Source organism: Lethenteron reissneri, chromosome 65, assembly GCF_015708825.2.
Source record: "Lethenteron reissneri isolate LAM-NWPU_2019-01 chromosome 65, ASM1570882v1, whole genome shotgun sequence".
Taxonomy (NCBI): domain Eukaryota; kingdom Metazoa; phylum Chordata; class Hyperoartia; order Petromyzontiformes; family Petromyzontidae; genus Lethenteron; species Lethenteron reissneri.
The window spans coordinates 7,028,533-7,051,130 of NC_083843.1; the positions used below are offsets into that span (position 1 = coordinate 7,028,533).

General features: G+C 49.1%; 2 protein-coding genes across 2 annotated transcripts; both read left to right on the plus strand.

The window, feature by feature from the left end:
* The first annotated feature begins 956 nt into the window (after window positions 1-956).
* Window positions 957-4,840, plus strand: LOC133359411 (uncharacterized). The gene has a single exon (XM_061577823.1). It carries the CDS (start codon window positions 1,320-1,322, stop codon window positions 3,594-3,596), a length of 2,277 nt encoding a protein of 758 aa, XP_061433807.1. The 5' UTR covers window positions 957-1,319; the 3' UTR covers window positions 3,597-4,840.
* Window positions 4,841-15,542: 10,702 nt separating this feature from the next.
* On the plus strand, window positions 15,543-22,345 carry LOC133359623 (uncharacterized). The gene is made up of 2 exons (XM_061578094.1): window positions 15,543-15,831; window positions 16,152-22,345. Exons 1-2 carry the CDS (start codon window positions 15,801-15,803, stop codon window positions 18,179-18,181), a joined length of 2,061 nt encoding a protein of 686 aa, XP_061434078.1. The 5' UTR covers window positions 15,543-15,800; the 3' UTR covers window positions 18,182-22,345.
* Window positions 22,346-22,598: the final 253 nt, after the last annotated feature.

Genomic DNA, 22,598 nt, shown 5'->3' on the forward strand with positions numbered 1-22,598 from the left:
GGCGGAGGGGGGGTGGGGTGTGAGGGGTGGGGCGGGGGAAGGGGTGGGAGAGGGGCGGGGCTGGGGTGGGGGGCGGGGAGAAAGGGGGCGGGGCGGGGGAGGGGTGTGAGGGGAGGGGTGGGGAAGGGGTGGGGTGGGGCTGGGGTGGGGGGCGGGGAGAGAGGGGGCGGGGCGGGGGAGGGGTGTGGAGGAGGGAGGGGTGGGGGGAGGGGGCGGGGGGTGGTAGGGAGGGGAGAGGGGGATGGGGTGGGGGGCGGGGAGAGAGGGGTTGGGGGGAGGGGTGGGGGAGGGGCGGGGCGTGGGAGGGGTGGGGAGGGGCGGGGGGAGAGTGGGGGGTGGGGAGGGGCGGGGCGGGGGGAGTGGGATGGGGGGAGTGGGATGGGGGGAGTGGGGAAAAGGGGGTTGGGGAGGGGGGAGGGGCGGGGGGAGAGTGGGGGGAGGGAAGGAGAGGGGCGGGGGGAGTGGGCGTGGGAGGAGGGGAGGGGGAAGGGGTGTTGGGGGGGTCGAGGAGGGAATCGAGGAATCGATTAATTCGACGATTCCGGCCCCTAAGAATAAATTATTTATTTTATCGATTCAGCCCCATCTCAACACACGCAACAAGAATAGAATCGCTACTACGGTGATTTCACCCCCTGGAATCGATTCCCTATCCCGGGATTTTCCAACCACCCTCGAGCCAAGAATCGATTCGATCCACAATCACGACGACTCCGCCCCATATGAAGCGATTGAATTACTTCGGCAATTCTTCCTCCTAAGAAGCTATTCATTATATCGACGATTTACTCTCCTACTCGCCGTATCAATTACGAAGAATCGATTCATCTCGCCCCCTCCCTTCCATCCTCTTCCGAACACGCACGAATCGATTCATAGGGTTTCGAGCGATTCTAGCCAGGCGGAATCGATTCAGAATTAAGATTCCAGGAATCGAAAGCTTACGGGAATCGAAATCAGAACCTTGATTTTGAATGACTGCAGAAGCAGGAGCAATCCGATGAGCTGTGAAGCTCTTTTGCCGTCAACTCTAAACCACTTTTATTATTTCGCCAGGTGTAAGGTCCCCTCACTGAGCTGCTGTGTAGCTTTTTGTTCCAGACAAAGCGACCTGCCATCACCACAATGATGGCATGTCAACCAAGAGGCTGCTGATATCATCATCACCATCATCACGTGGACATTTGAACCTCATGGCGGGACCCCGCGGGGATCCCGAATGAACGTAAGTCAAAATCGTCATTAATTTATTGTTGGCGACTCCGTCCCACCGCGCACATAAACGCCGCGACCCACCCGGCGCGGATCATTCTGTTGTCATGTCGTCCAAGCGCAGCGAGAACAAAAGGGCAGCAGAGCTGAACAAGCGAATGCACTCCATGCTCGGGTATGGGCAGGATCATTGGCAATCCCTGCCCGCGTCCACCTTTGGCAAATCGCTGGCCGTTCTCGAGGACTTCCGGAAGACATTCGGCGGCAATTTCGTCGCGAGTCGGTGGATGGAGCGCATCATTGAGTACGTCAGCCTTTCCAGCGGCACGTTCCCAGCGTCGACGGCTACGGCCTCGTGCCAGACATCATCGGCAACGACGGCGCCATCATCTGCTACGTCGACAGCACTTTCGTCCTCACAATTGTCAACTCTGTCCAGCAGCGAAAGCGGTCCTCGGGTGGGCGGCAGTGGTGGATCGCAGCAAAACGTCCCGCATCGTCAAGTTCGTGAACGTTGCAATCGCAAGGACACTGCAATGGCCCGTGCCATCAGCATTCTCGGTGATGACGCTGTTCGCAAAATTCGGGACGATTGGCAGTCGATGGAGACCGACCGGAGCGGATCTGAGTGGCAACAGTCGGAGAGGATTGTCCTGCAGATGCTTCAGCAGGGCCTGTCGGAGAGGGTGATTCGTGCGATCATCCCAGTCGGCGGTTCCAGGATCCATCGATTGCGGAAAGTCCTCGAGAATGGCATCGAAACGCTGCATACGCGACGCCCGCCAAAAGTTCCACATCACGCCCTTGCTGATGATGATCTCGACGCCATCAAGGAGAATGCCAACACGTGGGAGATCGAGGACGACTTTCCCTGCTCTCATCGTCGGCCTCGACAGTACTTTGTTGAGCCCAACATCACCTGGTCCGAGCTTTATCGCCGATACAAGGCCAAGTTGGATGCAGTCAAGGGGTGTCGAGTCGTGTCGTATTCGCGATGGATTCAATACGTTCACATGTTCTATCCTGAACTGCGCTTGACGCGCACCACGGAAGACGTTTGCGACTGCTGCGTTCGCCTCGACGTCCGGCTCGCGTGCGAGGATCTTCCAGCAGATGAGCGCAAGCGCCTACTGGAGGAGAAGAATTTGCATCTCGATGCGGCCATCGACCAGCGCCGGACGGTGTCCACTTTCGTCAAGGAGTACATCAAGCAGCACGCTCCTGATCAGAACATCCCCGTCACCGTCATTCCGGACCACTACGACGACGCCGAACCCGACGTCGATTCTGCTCACGAATCGAGTCACCTGCCGACGATTCAGATTCAGATTGAGGAATTTGGCGGTAGCTTCGCCATGCCACACTATGGTCACATGCGGCCGTCCGCCGATTACTTTGATTCAAACCTGATCTTGCAGAATTTCGTGCTGGCGGATATCACGAGCGGTATCAACAATGTGATTTTCTACGACGAGCGCGCCCAAGGAAAGGATGCGGACGCATTGTGTAGTCTCCGCTTCGGGTACCACATGCGGCTGCTCGCCAAGAACCCGGGCGCGATGTCCAAGACCCTGGTGGTGATTCTGGACAACTGTGTTGGCCAGAACAAGTCTCAAGTCGTGTTCATGTTCTTTGCGTTGCTGTCGCTCTTGTTCTACCGCAAAGTCGTTCTGTTGTACCTCATGCCGGGGCACTCGCACAACCAAGCCGATCGAGTTGTTACATGGTGTCGCAATTCGATGAAGGGCAAGAACTTCTACACGCCGTCGGATATCGTCGATACTGTCAACCTGATCAACAGCGTCGAGGCGACGTTCATCGATCATCAGGATGCCCAACGCCCTTTTTACACGGGCTGGGAGAGTCTTTTGAAGAAGCACTTCAAGTCGATGCCGCCCCGATACACTTCCAACTACTTCTTTGAGGTCGATAAAGGAGTGCTCAGCATGAGACACCTGAGCTCGACTCCGGACAACGAGGTCACCTGCGTCCCGCTGATCATGCCGGAGAACATCGATCTCGTTCGGCGATCCATTCTACAGGATCTTTTTGGCACCAATGTCAACACGATTGAGGAGGGGACGTTCGAGTCGATCCGATTGCCGACGGCTCCTGTCAGCAGCTTATCAAACAAGAAGCTGGCCTCGCTATCAAAGAAGTACTTCTCGATTCCACCAGAACACCTGCCGTACTATCCAGCTGTCCCGATCGAGATCAGCTCGCAGATCGATGACCATCCGATGACTGAAGGAGGCCCCACTCGTGCGACGAAACGAAAGCGTTCCGCCATTGACGCGATGGTGGAGCCAGCCGCTGAGGTCGGTCTGGCAGCCAAGCCGAAATTATCTAAACCTAGTCTGTTGACAGACTGTCAGGGCAAGTGACAATTTATACTGTGGCTGGAGTAGGAAATCTGAAACGCTATAAAGCTCTTTGTTTAGAGATTTTCCAGTAGGAGGCACACGGGGTCAGAACGTTGCAACAACAATACAAGACGCAAAACAACACCGATAGGAGTACAAAGCCATAGGAAGGGTAAACAAAACACTTTAAATATATTTACACAATTAAAACGACAACTATTTGTAACTACAGCATTCCCTCCCATCCATTCTTTGGACGTCATAGAGGAATCAATTCATCTGTAAAATTTCAGGGTGGCGATTCCCATACTCTTTGGTTTTTCGATAAAGTCACGTACAGTAGAACCTCTGGTCATGACCATAATTCGTTCCATAACTTTGGTCGCAACCCGATTTGGTCGTGACTCGAACCTAATTTCCCCATTTGATTATATGTAAATATGATTAATCCATTCCAGACTCCTATGAACTGTATATAAATATTGTTTTTAAAAAGATTTTTAAGCACAAAAATAGTTAATTATGCCATAGAATTCACAGTGTAATAGTAAACTGAATGTAAAAGCATTGGATAACACTGAGAAAACCTTGAACAACACAGAAAACTAACATTGCCGCGTCAAGGTTTAGAATCGTTCAACAAGATGATTGTTTTGTCTGCTACATCAGTCGGTCGATTCTGAGAGAGAGAATTTTCGTATGAGCAATTCAATAATAATTTCCTTCTTCACTTCGATTTCAATTTTCTTTAAAACCTTCTCACCAACATTACCACTCTTCACTTGATTAGAGGACATGGCTAATTGCTAAATTAATGCAAAAATACACAAAATACTGCACAGAGTTCACAGCGAATGAGTGCATGTCTGACCGAGACCGATTAATAAGCGAGACTGACTGAGCAAGCGGCCACACGTGGGTCGCTGTTGTTTGTAAACAAACAGGAAATTTGGCGCTTACAAAAAAATGGCGCAGAAGGGAAAATCGGCCGCGGCCGTGTTTGATCGCCACCCGAGTATGTGTTCGTGACCAGATTAAAAAATGTTGTGAATTTTTTGGTCGGAACCCGATTTGGTCGTGGTCAGAAGCGTTCGTGACCAGAGGTTCTACTGTTGGTGAAAACAAAATCAAATCGAATAAAAAATAAAACAACTAAATTAAATCACGACGTTTCGGAAGCAACACAAGCATCTGTCATCAGGTGTAACCGCTCCAGCAAAATGACTGTAGCGTATGAAGAGAGCTATTTAGAGACACGTGTTTATATAGGGTACTAGGGTGGGGAGGAGCTAAGGGGTGGGGGGGGCCGTGTGCCGTCGCGGTCGGTTGGGCAGGGGATTAGCATGAGTTAAGCCGATAGATAACCATCTTTTTTCTTTGTGATGCCAGGGGAGGGGAGGGTGAGTGTGGGTACTGTGAGCGTATGACGAAAGTGGTGGGGGGGGGGGGTGAATGGAGGGAAGGGGGAGGCGGGGGAGAGTGGGATGGGGGGGATAATTTTTTTGCGCTATTGAAATACTGTTGTACATCAAAATGTCCTAGTGATGGTGGTGTATCAGGCTGGGAGTAAAAGACTGGAAATATGGATATGGCTGTAAAATAATAAGGCAGCTAAAGTTTGACTTGGTTGATGACATCCTTCCAATGATTGCTTAATTTGAAACCATCCTCTCGGTTGAAGTTGTGTCTATGTTTGTATATCTGGATGGCTTCATGGACAAATCTTTGGTAGTATCCAGACGGCTTGCAGAGTACTTTGGTATCGGAGAAAACAATATCATGAGAACCCGATGTGTTGAAATAATAATCAGCTACGGCAGAAGAAATCGTCCTACCATGTTTTAAATCTGACTTGTGCTCGCGAATGTGATCAGATACATGTCGTTTCGTTTCCCCGATATAACAATCACCACAAATGCAACTCAGTTTGTAGACACCAGGGTACTGTAAGTCAGGAATGACATCCTTTACGGATGGGATCAGATCACGGATTTTGTGTACTGTACTGAAACGGACCTGGATCTTGTGTTTGTTTAGAATTTTGGAAATCTTTTTGGTAACGTCTGCTATGTATGACAACGTGATGGTTTTGATCGGAGTCTCAAGGGGTTGTTTCTCCATGGTGGGAGAAACAGCTTTGCGGATAGAACGGTCTGAATATCCATTCATCTTAAGGGCCAGGTGTACATGTTCCAATTCACTGGTCAGGTGGTGTTCGTCAGAGATGCAGTGGGCCTTATGGTATAGTGTTTTTATGAGGGAATTATTTTGTGCCGGATGGTGGTGGGAATCAGGCTTCAGATAGGAATCTGTGTGGGTGGCCTTCCTGTAGACAGAATGTCCCAAAGAGCCATTGGACCTTCTCTCAAACAGAACATCCAAGAATGGTAACTTGCCATCCTTCTCCACTTCCATGGTGAATTCGATTCCCCCCTACCGAATCATAAGCAGTAATCTAGGAATCGATTCCTCTAAAGTTTGTGGCGATTCCTTCCTACCTATTCAAAAATAAATCGAGAAATCGATTCCACTATAAAGTTAATGGTAGCGATTCGGGACTCTTTAACTCCCGTATATCTATCGAAATCGATTCCTCCCGTTATGTTGGAATCAATCGACCGATTCTAACTTTTAGATTCCTGCCGCGAAATATCGAATCGATTCCTCGGTTTGGATTCAAAGGAGCGAATTCTAACGATTCCTCTTAATTCTTAACATAAGACATAAATAATAATATGATTACTACTATCGGATATTAATAAAATAGGATATTAATATAGGATAGTATCATAGGAATATAGGATATTAATATGAATATAGGATATTAATGCCCACTAGAGGATATTAATATTGTTTTAGGATATTAATATCAATTTAGAATCTAGATTTGAAGTTTTCGTGACTGCAGGGATCTACACTATTTGGTTCTTTCGGTAAAGTCACGTAGGCATAATGTCTCGGCCTCACTGTGCGCTGCGTTGCACCGCTAGCTGAGTAGATAACCTCGCGTCCAATAAACCCTCAGAGCCAGGGTGAACATCCGACTCCAAACGTCATTTATTGATTTTAACGAGGTAAAACTGGTGAGAAAACAGCACAAATACAGCATCTGTTATAACCTGGAAACACCAACACAATGAATGAACACCACAGCATTGGAACATTGTCTTAGATAACATGTTTCTCAACAATAGACCCTGGATGGACCAGGCCCCTACATTACCACTGAATAACTATACAAGAGCATAAGCTGCTGTGTTACATAAAGGCACATCGTGTATTCATCACACTGCACCCCAAATGTACAGTATTACACAAAACACTAAATTGTGGATGAGATATTTCGTCATCCTTGCTCTCAGGATAACAATATAGTTACTTGGGTACAAGTTTGACTCGACTTATTAAATTACAAGTAACATTCACAATAAGGAAAGTAGCAGGCTTCGTTGTTAACTAGGCCTCGTATTTATCATAACAATTTAACAGCATTATAAAGGCATTTACATCATTATAACGATCATTATAACATAACAGCATTGCCAATATTATAAGAACATAAACGAACTTACAGATAATGCTTCTTAAGGTCCCACAATGGACAATTGCGGCTGGCTTCACTGGGACGCGATGTGTGCCGCCATCTTGAATTACGTGTGTAATGGCCGACGCCCGCGTGGTTGAGCGGGAATATTAAATAGCAACTTCCTGGTCACGTGACCAAAATTAGCATAAAAAACAGGAAATTCCTGTGTACATACGCCCCCCCCCCCCCCCCCCCCCATCTGCCGTAAGGCAAAATTCCTGCCATGAGGCAGAACACATAAAATTAATTAAATCACGACGTTTCGGGCGCAGCACAAGCGTCCGTCATCAGGTGGGACAACCACAGCAAGAAACAATTGCTGAAGTGGGCAAAAGAGGTGCTTGTATCAAGAGGCTATATAGGTGTAATAATCCTTCGGAGACGGCTTCGGAATCGGTCCTCTTTGTTTTCACCTCCACGATACACTTTATTCACTCACGCTCCGTTGTTGGCAGACAACAGAGAGCGGGCAGACTTCACACCAGTTCCCACCGCGCACGTGGCACCCAGAGCCCCGTACGCGCGTGGCTCTCCCTCTGTTCGTTTCCCAGTCTGCTCTCGATCGTTCTCTCTCACTCTCTCTTAATCCCTTCGTCACATGGTCCCCCCAGCCAATCCTCCATGGACAGCCTCGACCATTCTCGATGGTTCCCTGTCACTCCCGGGACCACGCCTCTCATCCGGATCCCCATTAGCTGGGGCCCCGAATGGCTAGGCCAATCACAAATGATGACATGCCGTGATCACGCCGGGCCCACGCTCCCTATCTCAACCCTTATTGGCTACAAAGCAGGACCGGCAAGCCAATCTCCACGTGAACCCTCTATGGCTGTTATTACATAGGTAAGAGAGGGGGGCGGAGCCAGGGAGGAGAGATAGAGAGGGGGGTGTGGGGTAGGAGGAATGGGGTGCTGCAAGCATGGCAAAATGCCGGGGCTGAGAGTAGGAGGCTGCAGAAAACTGGGGATGCGGATATGAAGGCAAACTATAGAGCAGTTACGGTTTTACCTGGTTAATAACATCCTTCCAATGATTGCTCAATTTGTATCCATCTTCTCGGTTGAAGTTATGTCTATGTTTATATATCTGGATGGCTTTATGAACAAACCTTTGATAGTAGCCGGAAGGTTTGCTGATGACGGACGCTTGTGTTGCGCCCGAAACGTCGTGATTTATTTTATTTTATACCTATGTGACTACCGAAAGAAACAAAGAATATAAATTTAGAATATTCATATTATAAGATATTAATTAGACTACCCTTTGTGGTTAGGTCGTGAGCTGAACGTTTTTTTTTTTATAACAGCTCAGTGGGGCCTTAACCTGATAAAGTAAAATAAGTAAAACTAGTTTCTAGTTTAGTTTCTAGTTTAGTTTCATCAGCAGTAGCATAGTCAGACAATTGGCTTGAACCAGATGTGGGCGCCATGGTGCCTATGGAGTTGTTAACCACCTCGCCTGGGATACAGGAGGTCGTGGGTTCGTTCCCAACCCTGACTATGCCTGCTGCTGCTGATGTATATCTAGATTATAGAGTCTATGTCTCTCTCTCCCTCTGATGGGATGTTAACTCCCTCGCCTGGTTTACAGGAGGTCGTGGGTTCCATCCCGACCCTGACCCTGACCATGTCGGCTGCTGCTGTATATTTGGAGTCTGCATCTTTCCCCTGTGGTGGTCACTGTGTGGAATTTTCTCCGGGTCCTCCCGTTTGGTTCCCTCCACATTTAGAATCGACATCACCATGCGTTTAGAGTCACTCGGCTGCTGCTATACATTTCCACGTGATGATGGTGATAACAGCTAGGTGGTTGAGCTGCCATCACTTGTGATGGCGAGGTCGCATCAGAATAAGTAATATTAAAAGAACTTTTTTTAAAACACGCTTTAATGAAAATTAACGTACTAGTAATGGCAGAACTCCACGACTCCAGGAAGTGGCCGCAAAGCTTGCCATAACGTAAGGGACCGTGGTGATTTACACCCAACGTCAGTTGAGCGTGGACAATTAGACCCAAGCCGAAACATACAATATAAAAATGAATGTTTAAAAATACTTTTTTTTATTTTTATGATAGAATATAATATTGTCATCAGTATGACATAAGTATACCAAGTTTGCAGTCGATACGACATTGGGAAGTGGGTAAAAATTGAGTTACAAGATTTGACGATACAACAACAGACAGTGAGTTAATAAAAAAAAACGTGTAATAAAAAGAGCCACACAGTTACTCAGTGGGGCCTTACACCTGGTACACGTAAAAAACTAGTTGAGTAGTTTAGTTTCATCAGTAGCAGAGTCAGGCAATTTGCTGGAATCAATGCTGAACTGCCCCAGATGTTTAAAGGCAAGGGCCGGGTTTCGATATTCAGTGTCTCATCAGCAGTACCAGCAGTCCGGCAATTTGCTTCAACTTATGCTGGTGAACTGCCCCAGTTGTTGAAATTCAAGGACCGGGTTTCGATATTCAGTGTCTCAGCAGCAGCAGAGTCAGGGCTATCAGATGTTTATAGGCAAGGGAGCCGGCTCCCTTATGACGTGGATGGGGGAGGCAGTGTCCGAGTTCGACACCAGGTTGGTGGCAGCGCCGGACTGGACTTGAGTGCTCTGATATTTGGCATTGTCGCCTTTTCGCATTCTCTGGTCTACTGACACTGGTGGTGAGACGAGGCGGATGTCTCCCGTGTAGTAGGCCAATCAGTTTTTGTACATTATTATTCCTATTAGAGCCACGTTTGTTTGCATGTTTTGCCACATGTATCATGTGTGGTTAATGCAGTACTTGATGCCTTGAATCTGCGTGTGTCTATTTGGTCTATTTCTGTATGTATCCGTGTGTATTCATTTATGTATTGTGGTGAGCGGTAGTGTAGCGGTTAGCAGCGTTCCGCGTGAGCACGACCATGATAAGCTTAATGCATCTCCTGTGTTTCATTGCCGGAAATGGTAATTAAGGTTTAACACGTAGCAGCCTTTTGCGACCAGTATAATCCATAATATGTTTTTTGGGGTTAGATCGTGTAAATTGTACTCAGATTGTAAATGTTGTGGCTTGGCTCTCCAACACACCGGGGTGCTGTACTAGTGACGAATTGGCCATGTTCTGTTTACGTGACAACCCTTACTAGTTGGCGGTGTCGGGTGGTGGCGGGTTTGAACGACACGTATATTTACGCGATCTAACCCCCCAAAATAACCTCTTTTAAGGGTAATGAAGCCGATCCTTATTTAAACGTGAAGAACCTTGGCCCAGTCAGTCTCAACCTCCATGATTTTTTTGCGATTCTCAAGCATTTTCGATTCTTTGATTTACTTCATCGTTACGGAACGCGAAAAAAGGCGTAACAAACCTTTTTAAACACCGTAATTGTACTCGATACACGATATGGTAGTTGATTCGATGTGCTCTTTGTATTCACCGTCTTAAACAAAATAATAACAGCTGCATGTCGGACCCTTGGTCAGGAACGTAACCCCCACATCGTGTGGTCGTTTGTCTGGGAGAATGAGTCTCGATTTACGTCGTTTCGACACCGCGTCGCCTTTGTTGGAGATACGTCAACGGACGTAGGTCCGAGGACCACGTGGACGGGGGCAATCTCCCACTTACGAACATGTTCCCTGAGACCCCGCCTCTGCTCGTAAGTCGAGCGGTTCGTAAGTTGGAGCACAATAAATATGTACCGCATTTAAACGCGCACATGGTCAGCGTTATAAAATGTGTGTACGCACGTACGTTGAACTTCTGTCGAACTGTGCGTAGCCAACCCGTCGCTGATCGGAGGTGCGTTGGGGAAGGACAACAAACTAAACACAACAACAACACGCAGTTGTAAAGGAATGAGATTGTCAATGTGTAGTAGGTTCAATGAGACGTGGACGACGTAGTTGGAAGGACACTTATTTATTATAACGTTTCACTCAGCACAGGTCAATGTATACAACACTCGAAGGGGTAACAGCCCCTTCACCCGTCTAACAGGGAGACCCCACTGTCTCTAACCCGGCTAGCCTACTCCCAGGTCCTCCTCTCGAGAGCTAGGGGAGGCTAGCTGATCCAGCTCTGGTCAAGCTAGGATCACGGCACCCTTAGTCACCAGACCGGCTCTTACAAGAGCATCGGCTCTGGGCTCTTGGGGCCACGCCACTGGCTTGCCCTGGTCGGTCCTTAGAAGGACGGCGATCCAGGGGAGTCCCAGGGCCTATCTAGCCGGTCTTCACTCTTCACTGGTTTAAGCTAAACACTGAACGCCGAGCCCACCGGCTCACCGCCTTATATAGCAACGCCCTCCCCGAGGGGTGGGGCCGTGGGGGATAACAGCGCCGTTACAGCCCCCCAGGGCTAACCGATGCGGACGTGGATGTAAGCATCCTTCCGCGTGCGGGAATAACCACCCATGGTGTGTTTGTTCGCCCTCCCGTAACACCCCTACAAATGTAGCTGATTTATAAGTGCACCACAGCTCCCCAGGGGCTTCCTAACATCGGAAAGGAAGAGTGTCCCAGACGGCCGCGGAAGCGCCGCGAGGATGGCGAGCTGAGTTCGCGCGATGATGGTTTAACTCTGCCTTGACGAGATCATCGGCGGGATAGTTACGGTTCATTTGGTGGCAAGTGACATTGTGTGTAATGAGCACACCCATGATAACAAGGCTGCTGCTGTATTCGTCTGGCAAGCGGAAGGCAATGCAGCTCAGCGAGCACCGGATGGACCACGGTTCGAGTCTTGCACAAATGTGTTACAATTCGTCTATCTATATATATAAAAGGGAAATTTGTGAATATGTGTGTCTGTTCAAAATGTTTAGCATACTTCCCGACATGCAACAAACTTGAAATTTGCCATGTGGGTACTTTCCAGACTGTACACCATGCAAAAATTATAAAAATAGACTTTTGTATTTGTTGGGGGCGAGAGGCGCAATAATGCATATATTTTGCACGGCAAGTGAGCTGTGACGTCACATCTGTCATGTCACCCGCGCATGCGGAAGCGTAACGCAGTGTGCCTGCTCATGTCACGCACCCCCAACCCTCTGCGAGTAAAGTGCCATACAAATGTGTTGCAGGTCTAAGACGTTCTTTGCGCAGCATTGGTTTATTGAGTCATTTACTACCGTACGCACCCTGAAAGTTGTGTGTGTCTGCAGCAAGCGCGTGTTTGTGTACCTATGGTTGCGCTCGCGTTTGTGTGTGTGGGGGGGGGAGCGGTAGTGTAGTGGTTAGCGCGCTGTGCTACGAACCTGGTGACCCGAGTTCGATTCCCACTCACGGCCAACACCGGTGACGATTATTTGAACAAGTAACTGGTGTGTGAAGGCGGTGCGGGCGTGGTGAATCCAAGTCCCGCGCGAAGCCGGGTAGTAAAGCTTGTATATGTAAAGTGGCGTAGCTAGGATATTTTGCGCCCGGGGACGAACTATAAAATTGGTGCCCCCCCCGTTTAATCACATACCAAAATGTAATTACATGACATGTAGGCTGTGTGTGGCGGGATATATAAACTTTTAGGTTGAGGTGTAGATTTGTGCAGTAGTTTCAGGCTGCCGCGCCCGCCGCAATAAGCCTCATTTTGGCGCCCCTTTACCTTGGCGCCCGGGGACATATGTACCCCCCTGCCCCCCCTTGTTACGCCTCTGTATATGTATAAAAACAATTACCATTGTTAAACTCATGACTAAAAAGACGTACTGTACATTTGCACATAGCCATGGAATAAAAAAAACTGCTGTGAGGATGAGCGGAGTTTATCCTCCTTGACGACATCGGTGGCGAGGCATCGTGGCTCATTTGCAGCGGGCTACTTGCGCATGCTGAGCGCGATGGGTTGTTTAGAAGAGCCATCACCCGCAAGGTTGTCTCTCCTCTTCGATTATGCGGAGCTGTTATGTATTGTACGTTGAACTTCTTTCGCACCGTACATAGCCAACCATTCATTTTTTCCATATGTAATGCGAGCGTAAATGGGGTTGCTGCTGGGCTCTGGCCCAATCACACGGCCCGGGGTATTGGGGGGCGGAGCCCAGTATGGGAAGGCCGGATCTGACGATCCAGAAGGGGAGTTGTCAGGGTCACGTGGGGGAGAAGATATAGGGGGAGCCCAGAAGGGATCGGGGTCAGTTGTTGGAGTGAAGAAGCGGGACCACGTTGGGTGGCCGCCGCGCCATCAGCCACGTGGCTGATGGGGCTTCGGCACACCGTCGGCCAGCGGTGTGCGGAGCGGGGAGGAGCTGACGGGAGAGCGCGTGTGGGGCGCGCGCGAGGAGGAGCTGACGGGAGAGCGCGTGCGAGGCACGCGCGAGGAGGAGCTAACGGAGGAGCGTACGCGGCATGCGAGAGGAGCGTGCACGGCACGCGAGAGGAAGAGTGGAGGAGCTGAGGAGGAATCGCGTGCGGGGCACACGCGAGACGACGCTGGTCCGCGGAGGAGACCAGCGGGGTGCGGAGAAAGAACTTGAATAAAAGACAAACGGAGACCAGCAGTGCCTGACGGAGTCTTTTATTACACAGACCGTCTGTTTTAAGATCCACGGAAGTAGATAATGCTAACGTTGACATGCAAATTGTCGACAGCTCTTACGAGGTCTTTTTTTGATGGGGTGTGGCCTATGTGCATAGTCTCCATCAAGTAATTTCACTGACTTATCAGAAACCTTTGTTGGTTGTTCAGCCAATGAAAAAAAAGTTATCTTTTGAATTTCAAGCCACATAATTATCTCTGTGTCAGGCAGGTATATAAGACATTTCTTGGTAGGAAAAGCCACAGACAGATGCCTGTTTTCATGCTTGGTACGCCACTTCTTTGTCGGGAACTGAACCGGTACCGCCTGGATCTCTGTGGCATTCAGGAGGTCCGGTGGACCGGTTCTGGCTCCTCCCACCATGAGGGGTGAACAGTCCTCTACTCGGGGCAGGAGACTACCAAACAACAGGGTGTGGCTCTTCTTCTGAACAAAAGAATGAAGGGGGCGTGGGAGCATGGCGGTGAGGTGTGGGAAGCTGTAAGCCCCAGGATACTTTGGGCTCGCCTTCCCATCAACCGGAGGCGAGGAGTGGTGGTCGTGGTTACTCATGCCCCCACTGAAGACGAACATTCGTGGAGGGATGCAGGCAAAGCCGATGAGTCAGATGCCTTCTATGACCTGCTGTCACAGGTGCTGGCTAAAGTGGCCACTCAGGACAGAGTCATCTTGTTGGGTGACTTCAATGCCCGAGTTGATCATGATGCTGGCATCTGGTCTGGAGTGATTGGAAGGTATGGGCCAGATCAGCTCAATAACAACGGTAGGAGGCTGCTAGATGTTTGTGCAGCCCATGGGCTTGTAATTACCAACACGCTCTTCCGGCATCAGCGCATCCACACATCATGGATGCATGCCGGGTCCAAGCAAGAACATCTGCTGGACTACATAGTGACGGACATCGGATGCGAGCTCATGTCCTTGATACCAGGACCTACCGTGGAGCCGATCTGCCCTCTGACCATCGACTAGTCATCTGTAAGATGCGCCTGCTATTCTTCCTCTCCGGTGGTGGGTATACACCCAGGACCCGATTTGCGAGAAAGGCAAGAAGGACACCAATATAGGAAAGCGGGGGGGGTGTGGGGGCCTCCAAAATGACAGGTGCCGAGGGGCTTCACGGGACCATGATCCGGCCCTGGGTGGTGGTGATGGTGGCGGTAGCGGTGATGGTAGTGGCAGTATTCGTCATGGTGGTGATGGTAGTGGTGATGATAGTGGTGATGATCATAGAAAACTTAAACACAACACAAGGAAGGCAATACAAGTGGTGGTGAAGATGCCGCGAGGTTTCAACACAGCCTACGTTCGCTCGGCCGCACAGAGAGAGAGAAGGAGGGGGGAGGGGAGAGGTGGGGGGAGGGGTTAAGGGTGGGGGAGGGGTGGGGAAGGTGGGGGAGGGGGTAGGAGGAGTAGGGAAGGGGAAAGGAGTGGGGTGGAGGAATCAATTATTTCGACGATTCCGGCTCCTAGGAATACGTTCTTTATTAAATCGATCCCCCCCCTACAAACCGAGAATAGAATCGCTACGTCGACGATTCGACAACCTTGAATCGATTCCCTATCCCGGGATTTCCACTCCCTCCAGCCAACAATCGATTCACTATCTCGACGAATCTGCCCCCTAAGAATCGATCCACAATCACGACGACTCCGCTCCCTATTAAGCGATTTCATTATCTCGACGATTTGCTCTCCTACCCGCTGAATCGTTTACGAAAAATCGATTCTTCAACACGCTGTCCTCCATCCTCCAAACACGAATCGATTCCAGGAATCGATTCATTTTCCCGTGAAGATTTTGAGCGATTCTTGCTATTAAGTGCAGGCAGAATCGATTCAGAATCAATATTCCGGGAATCGGAAGCTTTCGGGAATCGAAATTCTCAGGCGATCAGAATCTCGATTTTGATAGACAGCAGGAGCAATCCGATGAGCTGTGAAGCTCTTTTGCCGTCAACTCTAAACCACTTTTATTATTTTGCCAGGTGTAAGGTCCCCTCACTGAGCTGCTGTGTAGCTCTGTGTTTCAGACAAAGCGACCTGCCATCACCACAATGATGGCAGGTCAACCAAGAGGCTGGTATCATCATCATCACGTGGACATTTGAACCTCATGGCGGGACCCCCGGGGATCCTGAATGAACGTAAGTCAAAATCGTAATTTATTTATTTTTGGCGACTCCGTCCCACCGCGTACATAAACACCGCGACCCACCCAGCGTCGACCATTCTGCCATCATGTCCAAGCGCAGCGAGAACAAAAGGGCAGCAGAGCTGAACAAGCGAATGCACTCCATGCTCGGGTATGGGCAGGATCATTGGCAATCCCTGCCCGCGTCCACCTTTGGCGAATCGCTGGCCGTTCTCGAGGACTTCCGGAAAACATTCGGCAGCAATTTCGTCGCGAGTCGGTGGAGGGAGCGCATCATTGAGTACGTAAGCCTTTCCAATGGTACGTTCCCAGCGTCGACGTCGACGGCTACGGCCTCGTGCCAGACATCATCGGTGGCGGTGACGGCGCCATCATCTGCTACATCGTCTCGCGTGACAGCACTTTCGTCCTCACAATTGTCAACTCTGTCCAGCAGCGAAAGCGGTCGTCGGGTGGGCGGCAGTGGTGGATCGCAGCAAACCGTCCCGCTTCGTCAAGTTCGTGAACGTTGCAATCGCAAGGACACTGCAATGGCCCGCGCCATCAGCATTCTCGGTGATGACGCTGTTCGCAAAATTCGGGATGATTGGCAGTTGATGGAGACCGACCGGAATGGATCTGAATGGCAACAGTCGGAGAGGATTGTCCTGCAGATGCTTCAGCAGGGCTTGTCAGAGAGCGTGATTCGTGCAATCATCCCAGTCGGCGGTTCCAGGATCCATCGATTGCGGAAAGTCCTCGAGAATGGCATCGAAACACTGCATACGCGACGCCCGCCAAAAGTTCCACATCATGCCCTTGCTGATGATGATCTCGACGCCATCAAGGAGAATGCCTACACGTGGGAGGTCGAGGACGACTTTCCCTGCTCTCATCGTCGGCCTCGACAGTACTTTGTTGAGCCCAACATCACCTGGACCAAGCTTTATCGCCGATACAAGGCCAAGTTGGATGCTGTCAAGGGGTGTCGAGTCGTGTCGTATTCGCGATGGATTCAATACGTTCACATGTTCTATCCCGGACTGCGCTTGACGCGCACCACGGAAGACGTCTGCGACTGCTGCGTTCGCCTCGACGTCCGGCTCGCGTGCGAGGATCTTCCAGCAGATGAGCGCAAGCGCCTACTGGAGGAGAAGAATTTGCATCTCGATGCGGCCATCGACCAGCGCCGGACGGTGTCCACTTTCGTCAAGGAGTACGTCAAGCGGCACGCTCCTGATCAGAACATCCCCGTCACCATAATTCCGGACCACTATGACGACGCCGAACCCGACATTGTTGATTCTGCCTACGAATCGAGCCCCCTGCCGACGATTCAGATTCAGATTGAGGAATTTGGCGGTAGCTTCGCCATGCCACACTATGGTCACATGCGGCCGTCCGCCGATTACTTTGATTCAAACCTGATGTTGCAGAATTTCGTGCTGGCGGATATCACGAGCGGTATCAACAATGTGATCTTTTATGACGAGCGTGCCCAAGGAAAGGATGCGGACGCATTGTGTAGTCTTCGCTTCATGTACCACATGCGGCTGCTCGCCAAAAACCCGGGCGCGATGTCCAAGACCCTGGTGGTGATTCTGGACAACTGCGTTGGCCAGAACAAGTCTCAAGTCATGTTCATGTTCTTTGCGCTGCTGTCGCTCTTGTTCTACCGCAAAGTCGTTTTGTTGTACCTCATGCCGGGGCACTCGCACAACCAAGCCGATCGAGTTGTTACATGGTGTCGCAATTCAATGAAGGGCAAGAACTTCTACACGCCGTCGGATATCGTCGATACTGTCAACCTGATCAACAGCGTCGAGGCAACGTTCATCGATCATCAGGATGCCCAACGCCCTTTTTACACGGGCTGGGAGAGTCTTTTGAAGAAGCACTTCAAGTCGATGCCGCCCCGATACACTTCCAACTACTTCTTTGAGTTCGATGAAGGAGTGCTCAGCATGAGACACCTGAGTTCGACTCCGGACAACGAGGTCACCTGTGTCCCGCTAATCGTGCCGGAGAACATCGATCTCGTTCGGCGATCCATTCTACAGGATCTTTTTGGCACCAATGTCAACACGATCGAGGAGGGGACGTTCGAGTCGATCCGATTGCCGACGGCTCCTGTCAGCAGCCTATCAAACAAGAAGCTGGCCTCACTATCGAAGAAGTACTTCTCGATTCCACCCGAACACCTGCCGTACTATCCGGCTGTCCCGAGCGAGATCAGCTCGCAGATCGACGACCATCCGATGCCTGAAGGAAGCCCCACTCGCGCGATGAAACGAAAGCGTTCCGCCGTTGACGCGATGGTGGAGCCGGCCACTGAGATCGGTTCGGCAGGCAGGCCGAAATGATAGGAGCTCAACCGAATGGTTGATATCATCATCATCGCCACCACCGTGGGAATGTAGAGCTGCCAAAATAATCTAAACCTAGTCTATTAACAGACTGTCAGGGCAAGTGATAATTTATACTGTGGCAGGAATAGGAAATCTGAAACGCTGTGAAGCTCTTTGTTTAGAGATGTTCCAGTAGGAGGCAAACGGGGTCAGAACGTTACAAGAACAAACAATGCCAGACATAAACAACACCGATAGGAGTACAAAGCAATAGGAAGGGTAAACACATCGCTTTAAATATATTTACACAATTAAAACGACAACGATTTGTAACGATGTAATCGAGGATTCGAATCCTCTGTTAAGTTTGAGGGTGGCGATTACCTCCCACCGATTCCCAAGATTTAATTGAGGCATCGATTCTTCTGGAAGTTTCTGTGGCGATTTCCCCTACAGATTCAAAGATGAAATCGAGGAATTGTTTCCTCTGCAAAGTTAAGTTTAGCGATTCCGGACTCTGAACAATATTTGTCGAGATCGATTGTTCCCGTTAGGTTGGATTCAATCGACCGATTCCGACTTTTAGATTCTTTCCTGAGAAATATCGAAATCGATTTTTCGTTTTGGATTCAATGGAGCGAATTCTATCGATTCTACTTTATTTGTAAAATAAATCAATAATAATATAGGATTATTACTATCAGATATTCATATAGGATGGTATAGGATATTAATATAAATATATATGAATATAGGATAATATTATTACAGGATATTAATCTCAATATAGGATATTAATACCCACTAGAGGATATTAATATTATTATAGGATATTAATATCAATTTAGAATATTCATATTATCATAGGATATTAAATGGACTATCCTTTGTGGTCAGGCCGCGAACTGAAATGTTTTTTTTATAACAGCTCAGTGGGGTCTTAACCTGATAAAGTAAAATAAATTAAACTAGTTTCTAGTTTAGTTTCATCGTCAGTAGCAGTCAGGCAATTGGCTTGAACCAGATGGGGGCGCCATGGTGCCTATGGAGATGGTAACCACCTCGCTTTGGATACAGGAGGTCGTGGGTTCGATCCTGACCGTGGCCATATCTGCTGCTGCTGTGGTGGTCACTGCGTGGATTTTTCTCTTTCGCGACCAATATCATCCATAATAGAGGTTGTTGTAGGGTTAGATCGTATAAATATCTATCGTACTCAGATTGTCAATGTTGTGGCTTGGCTCTCAAACACACCAGCGTTCTGTACTAGTGACGAATTGGCATGTTCTGTTTACGTGACAACCCTTACTAGTTGGCTGTGTCAGGTGGTGGCAGGTTTTAATGACACATTTATATATTTACGCGATGTAACCCAAAAAAGACATCTATTAAGGGTAATGAAGCCGACGCTTATTTAAATGTGAAGTTCCTTGGTCCAGTCAGTCTGCCTTCCGACACGCTCTGTTGCTCAACCTCCGTGAATTTTTAGCGATTCTCAAGCATTTTAGATTCGTTTGATTTACTTAATCCTTAGGCGTAAGAAACCTTTTTAAACACTGTCATTGTACTCGATACACGACAGGTAGTTGATTCAATGTGCTCTTTGTGTTCACCGTCTTAAACAAAATAATAACAGCTTCATATCGGACCCTTGGTCAGGAACGTAACCCTACATCGTATGGTCGTTTCTCTGGGAGAATGGGTCTCGACTTACGTCGTTTCGACACCGCGTCGACTTTTTACACGCTTTCTTTTAACTCAGTCTGTTGTCATTGTTGTTGTCGTTGTTGTATCCTCAAATCTTGTAACTCAATTTTAATCTACTTCCCAATGTGGTGTCGACTGCAAACTTGGTATACTTATGTCATACTCATGACAATACTATATTCTATCATTAAAAATATATATTTTTTAAACATTCTTTTTTATATGTTATGTTTCGGCTTAGGTCTAATTGTCCACGGTCAACTGACGTTGGCTGTAATTGGCCACGGTCCCTTACATTATGGCAAGCTTTGGGCCACTTCCTGGAATCATGGAGTTCTGCCATTACTAGTACATTTCATAAAAGCGTGTTAAAAAAAGTTTTTTTAATATAACTTTTTGGAGGTACGTCACCTGACGTAGGACCGAAGACTGCGTGGACAGGAGCAGTCCCCCACTTATGAACGCATTCCCTGAGACCCCACCCCCCCCCCCTGCTCGTGAGTAGAGCGGTTCTTAATTTGGAACACTACATATGTGTTGAGGAGCTCCCACGGACGCACTCGGAAACGGAGGTAAGTTATGGCCTTTCGCCAAGGGTTTATTACTGGTTAACAATAACACACAAGGGTACACAACTCCCAGGGGCGAGGGGTCCTACACTGAGTCCTGGTCCCTGCCCGGCTAGCTCTGGTCTCTCTCGTGTCGGATCATGGACTCTGCCGACTCCACCGACCGGAGAGAGAAGCACCTCTACGGCTGCTACCACCGGCTTCTCCCCAGACTCACTACTCGATCCCTCTCTACCCCTGGTTCCCTCTTCACCCTTCTTACTCTACCCGTTCCCACAGTGACCCCGCTTTCGTCACGGGATCTCCCTTAAGTACTCTAGGAGACGTGACGTCATCGCACTGAACGGCACACATGACGTCACGTTCCCATTTTACTCCTCTACATATGTACCGCATTTAAATGCGCACACGGTCAGCATTAGAAAATGTGTGTACGTACGTACGTTGAACTTCTGTCGCACCGTGCATAGTCAACCCGTCGCTGATTGGAGGTGTGATGGGGAAGGACAACAAACTAAACACAACAACAACCAGCAGTTGTAAAGGAATTAGACTGTCAATGTAGATGATTTAAAAGTGCACCACAGCTCCCACGGGCTTCCTAATATTGAAAGCAGGGGCGGTTTCTTCATTAGGGCGATTGGGCGACGCACCACCAATGTCATTGAACCACAGAGTCACTGCAGCCTCTGGATATAGTCCAATCAGCGTCATGTCACGTTCTGTGGAGTACCGCCTCTTTTTGGGCGATTTCACTCCGGCTGAGAATCGCCCCGAGTGGCCCCATAGACTTACATTCAAAGATGTTTTTTTTTCGACCGGGGGGCACTCCAATGCATTCTCTATGGCTTCCGGGAGGGCTCGCCCTAACGTGCTTACGTCATCATACGTGCTTACGTCATCATACGTAAGCACGTTTCATCCAACAATATAATTTGTGGCCACCTAGTGGAATCTTTAATAAAATAAACTTGAGTGGTTTGTTTTAATAGTGAGTATAGAAACAAACAAGATGTATTGTAAGAGTCACTTTATTTTTCATTAATATTAAAGAAGTGAAGTTGCCTTTACATGCTTAAGCTGTTAATTTATCCATTGCATGGGTGGACCTTATCCTTATCAATCATCCAGACATTTTCCCCCCCTGAGAGATTTTGCAGGAGCCGCCACTGATTGAAAGGGAAGCGCGTTCCAGACGGCCGCAGAAGCACTGCACATTTGAAAGCGACGTGCCAGCCAGAAGCCACTGCTGCTACTGCCGTGAGGATGACGACCGGAGTTTGAGCGATGATGGTTTAACGCTACCTTGACGAGATCATCGGCGGGGTCGTTGCGGATCATTTGGTCGCGGACGACTTTGTGTGTGTAATGAGCGCGACCCCGATAACAAATCTGCTGCTGCTGTATTTGTCTGGCAAGCGGGAGCCAATGCAGATCGGTTAGCACGGGATGCACACGGTTCGGATCTTGCGGTACCCCGTCATGACCACGTGCCAAATAATTTTGTACACACACAACCTGCAGGTTGGAAATGTGTTTTTTTTTTCCCCAGACGTCCCGTAGAGTAGTGAGTTGCAATAAACGAGCCTTGACGATGTAGCAACTGCACGGCATGCCACCACTGAGTTGGCTGTCCGCTGCTAGGGTGAGCAGAGTGTGAGCGATGATGGTTTAAACGCTCCTTGACGAGATGATCGGCGGAGTAGTTGCGGTTCATTTGGTGGCGAGCGACTTTGTGTGTGTGTAATGAGCGCGACCCCGATAACAAGGCTGCTGCTGTATTCGTCTGGCAAGCGGAAGGCAATGCAGCTCTGTGAGCAATGGACAGACCACGGTTCGGTCTTGCCATTGTTCAACTTACGACTAAGAAGACATTGCACATTTGCATGTAACACTGTAATAAAAAAACACTGCTGCGTGGATGAGTGGAGTTTATCTTCCTTGACGACATCGGTGGCGAGGCATCGTGGCTCATTTGCGGCGAGCCACTTTGTGTGTGTGTGCTGAGCCCGATGGGTTGATTAGATGAACCATCAGTGGTGGTGTAGCGGTTATCGCTACGTTGCGCCACAAACCTGGCGACCCAAGTTCGATTCCCGCTCACGGCCACCAACACCACTGCCGACTATCTTAACCGGTCATGAGCCTCTCCTAGG

Coding starts and splice junctions, on each gene's coding strand:
- LOC133359411 (XM_061577823.1), top strand. CDS start 1,320: ATGTCGTCCAAGCGCAGCGAGAACAAAAGGGCAGCAGAGCTGAACAAG.
- LOC133359623 (XM_061578094.1), top strand. CDS start 15,801: ATGGCGGGACCCCCGGGGATCCTGAATGAAC. Junction 15,832..16,151: donor CCCGGGGATCCTGAATGAAC/GTAAGTCAAAAT, acceptor GTACGTTCCCAG/CGTCGACGTCGACGGCTACG.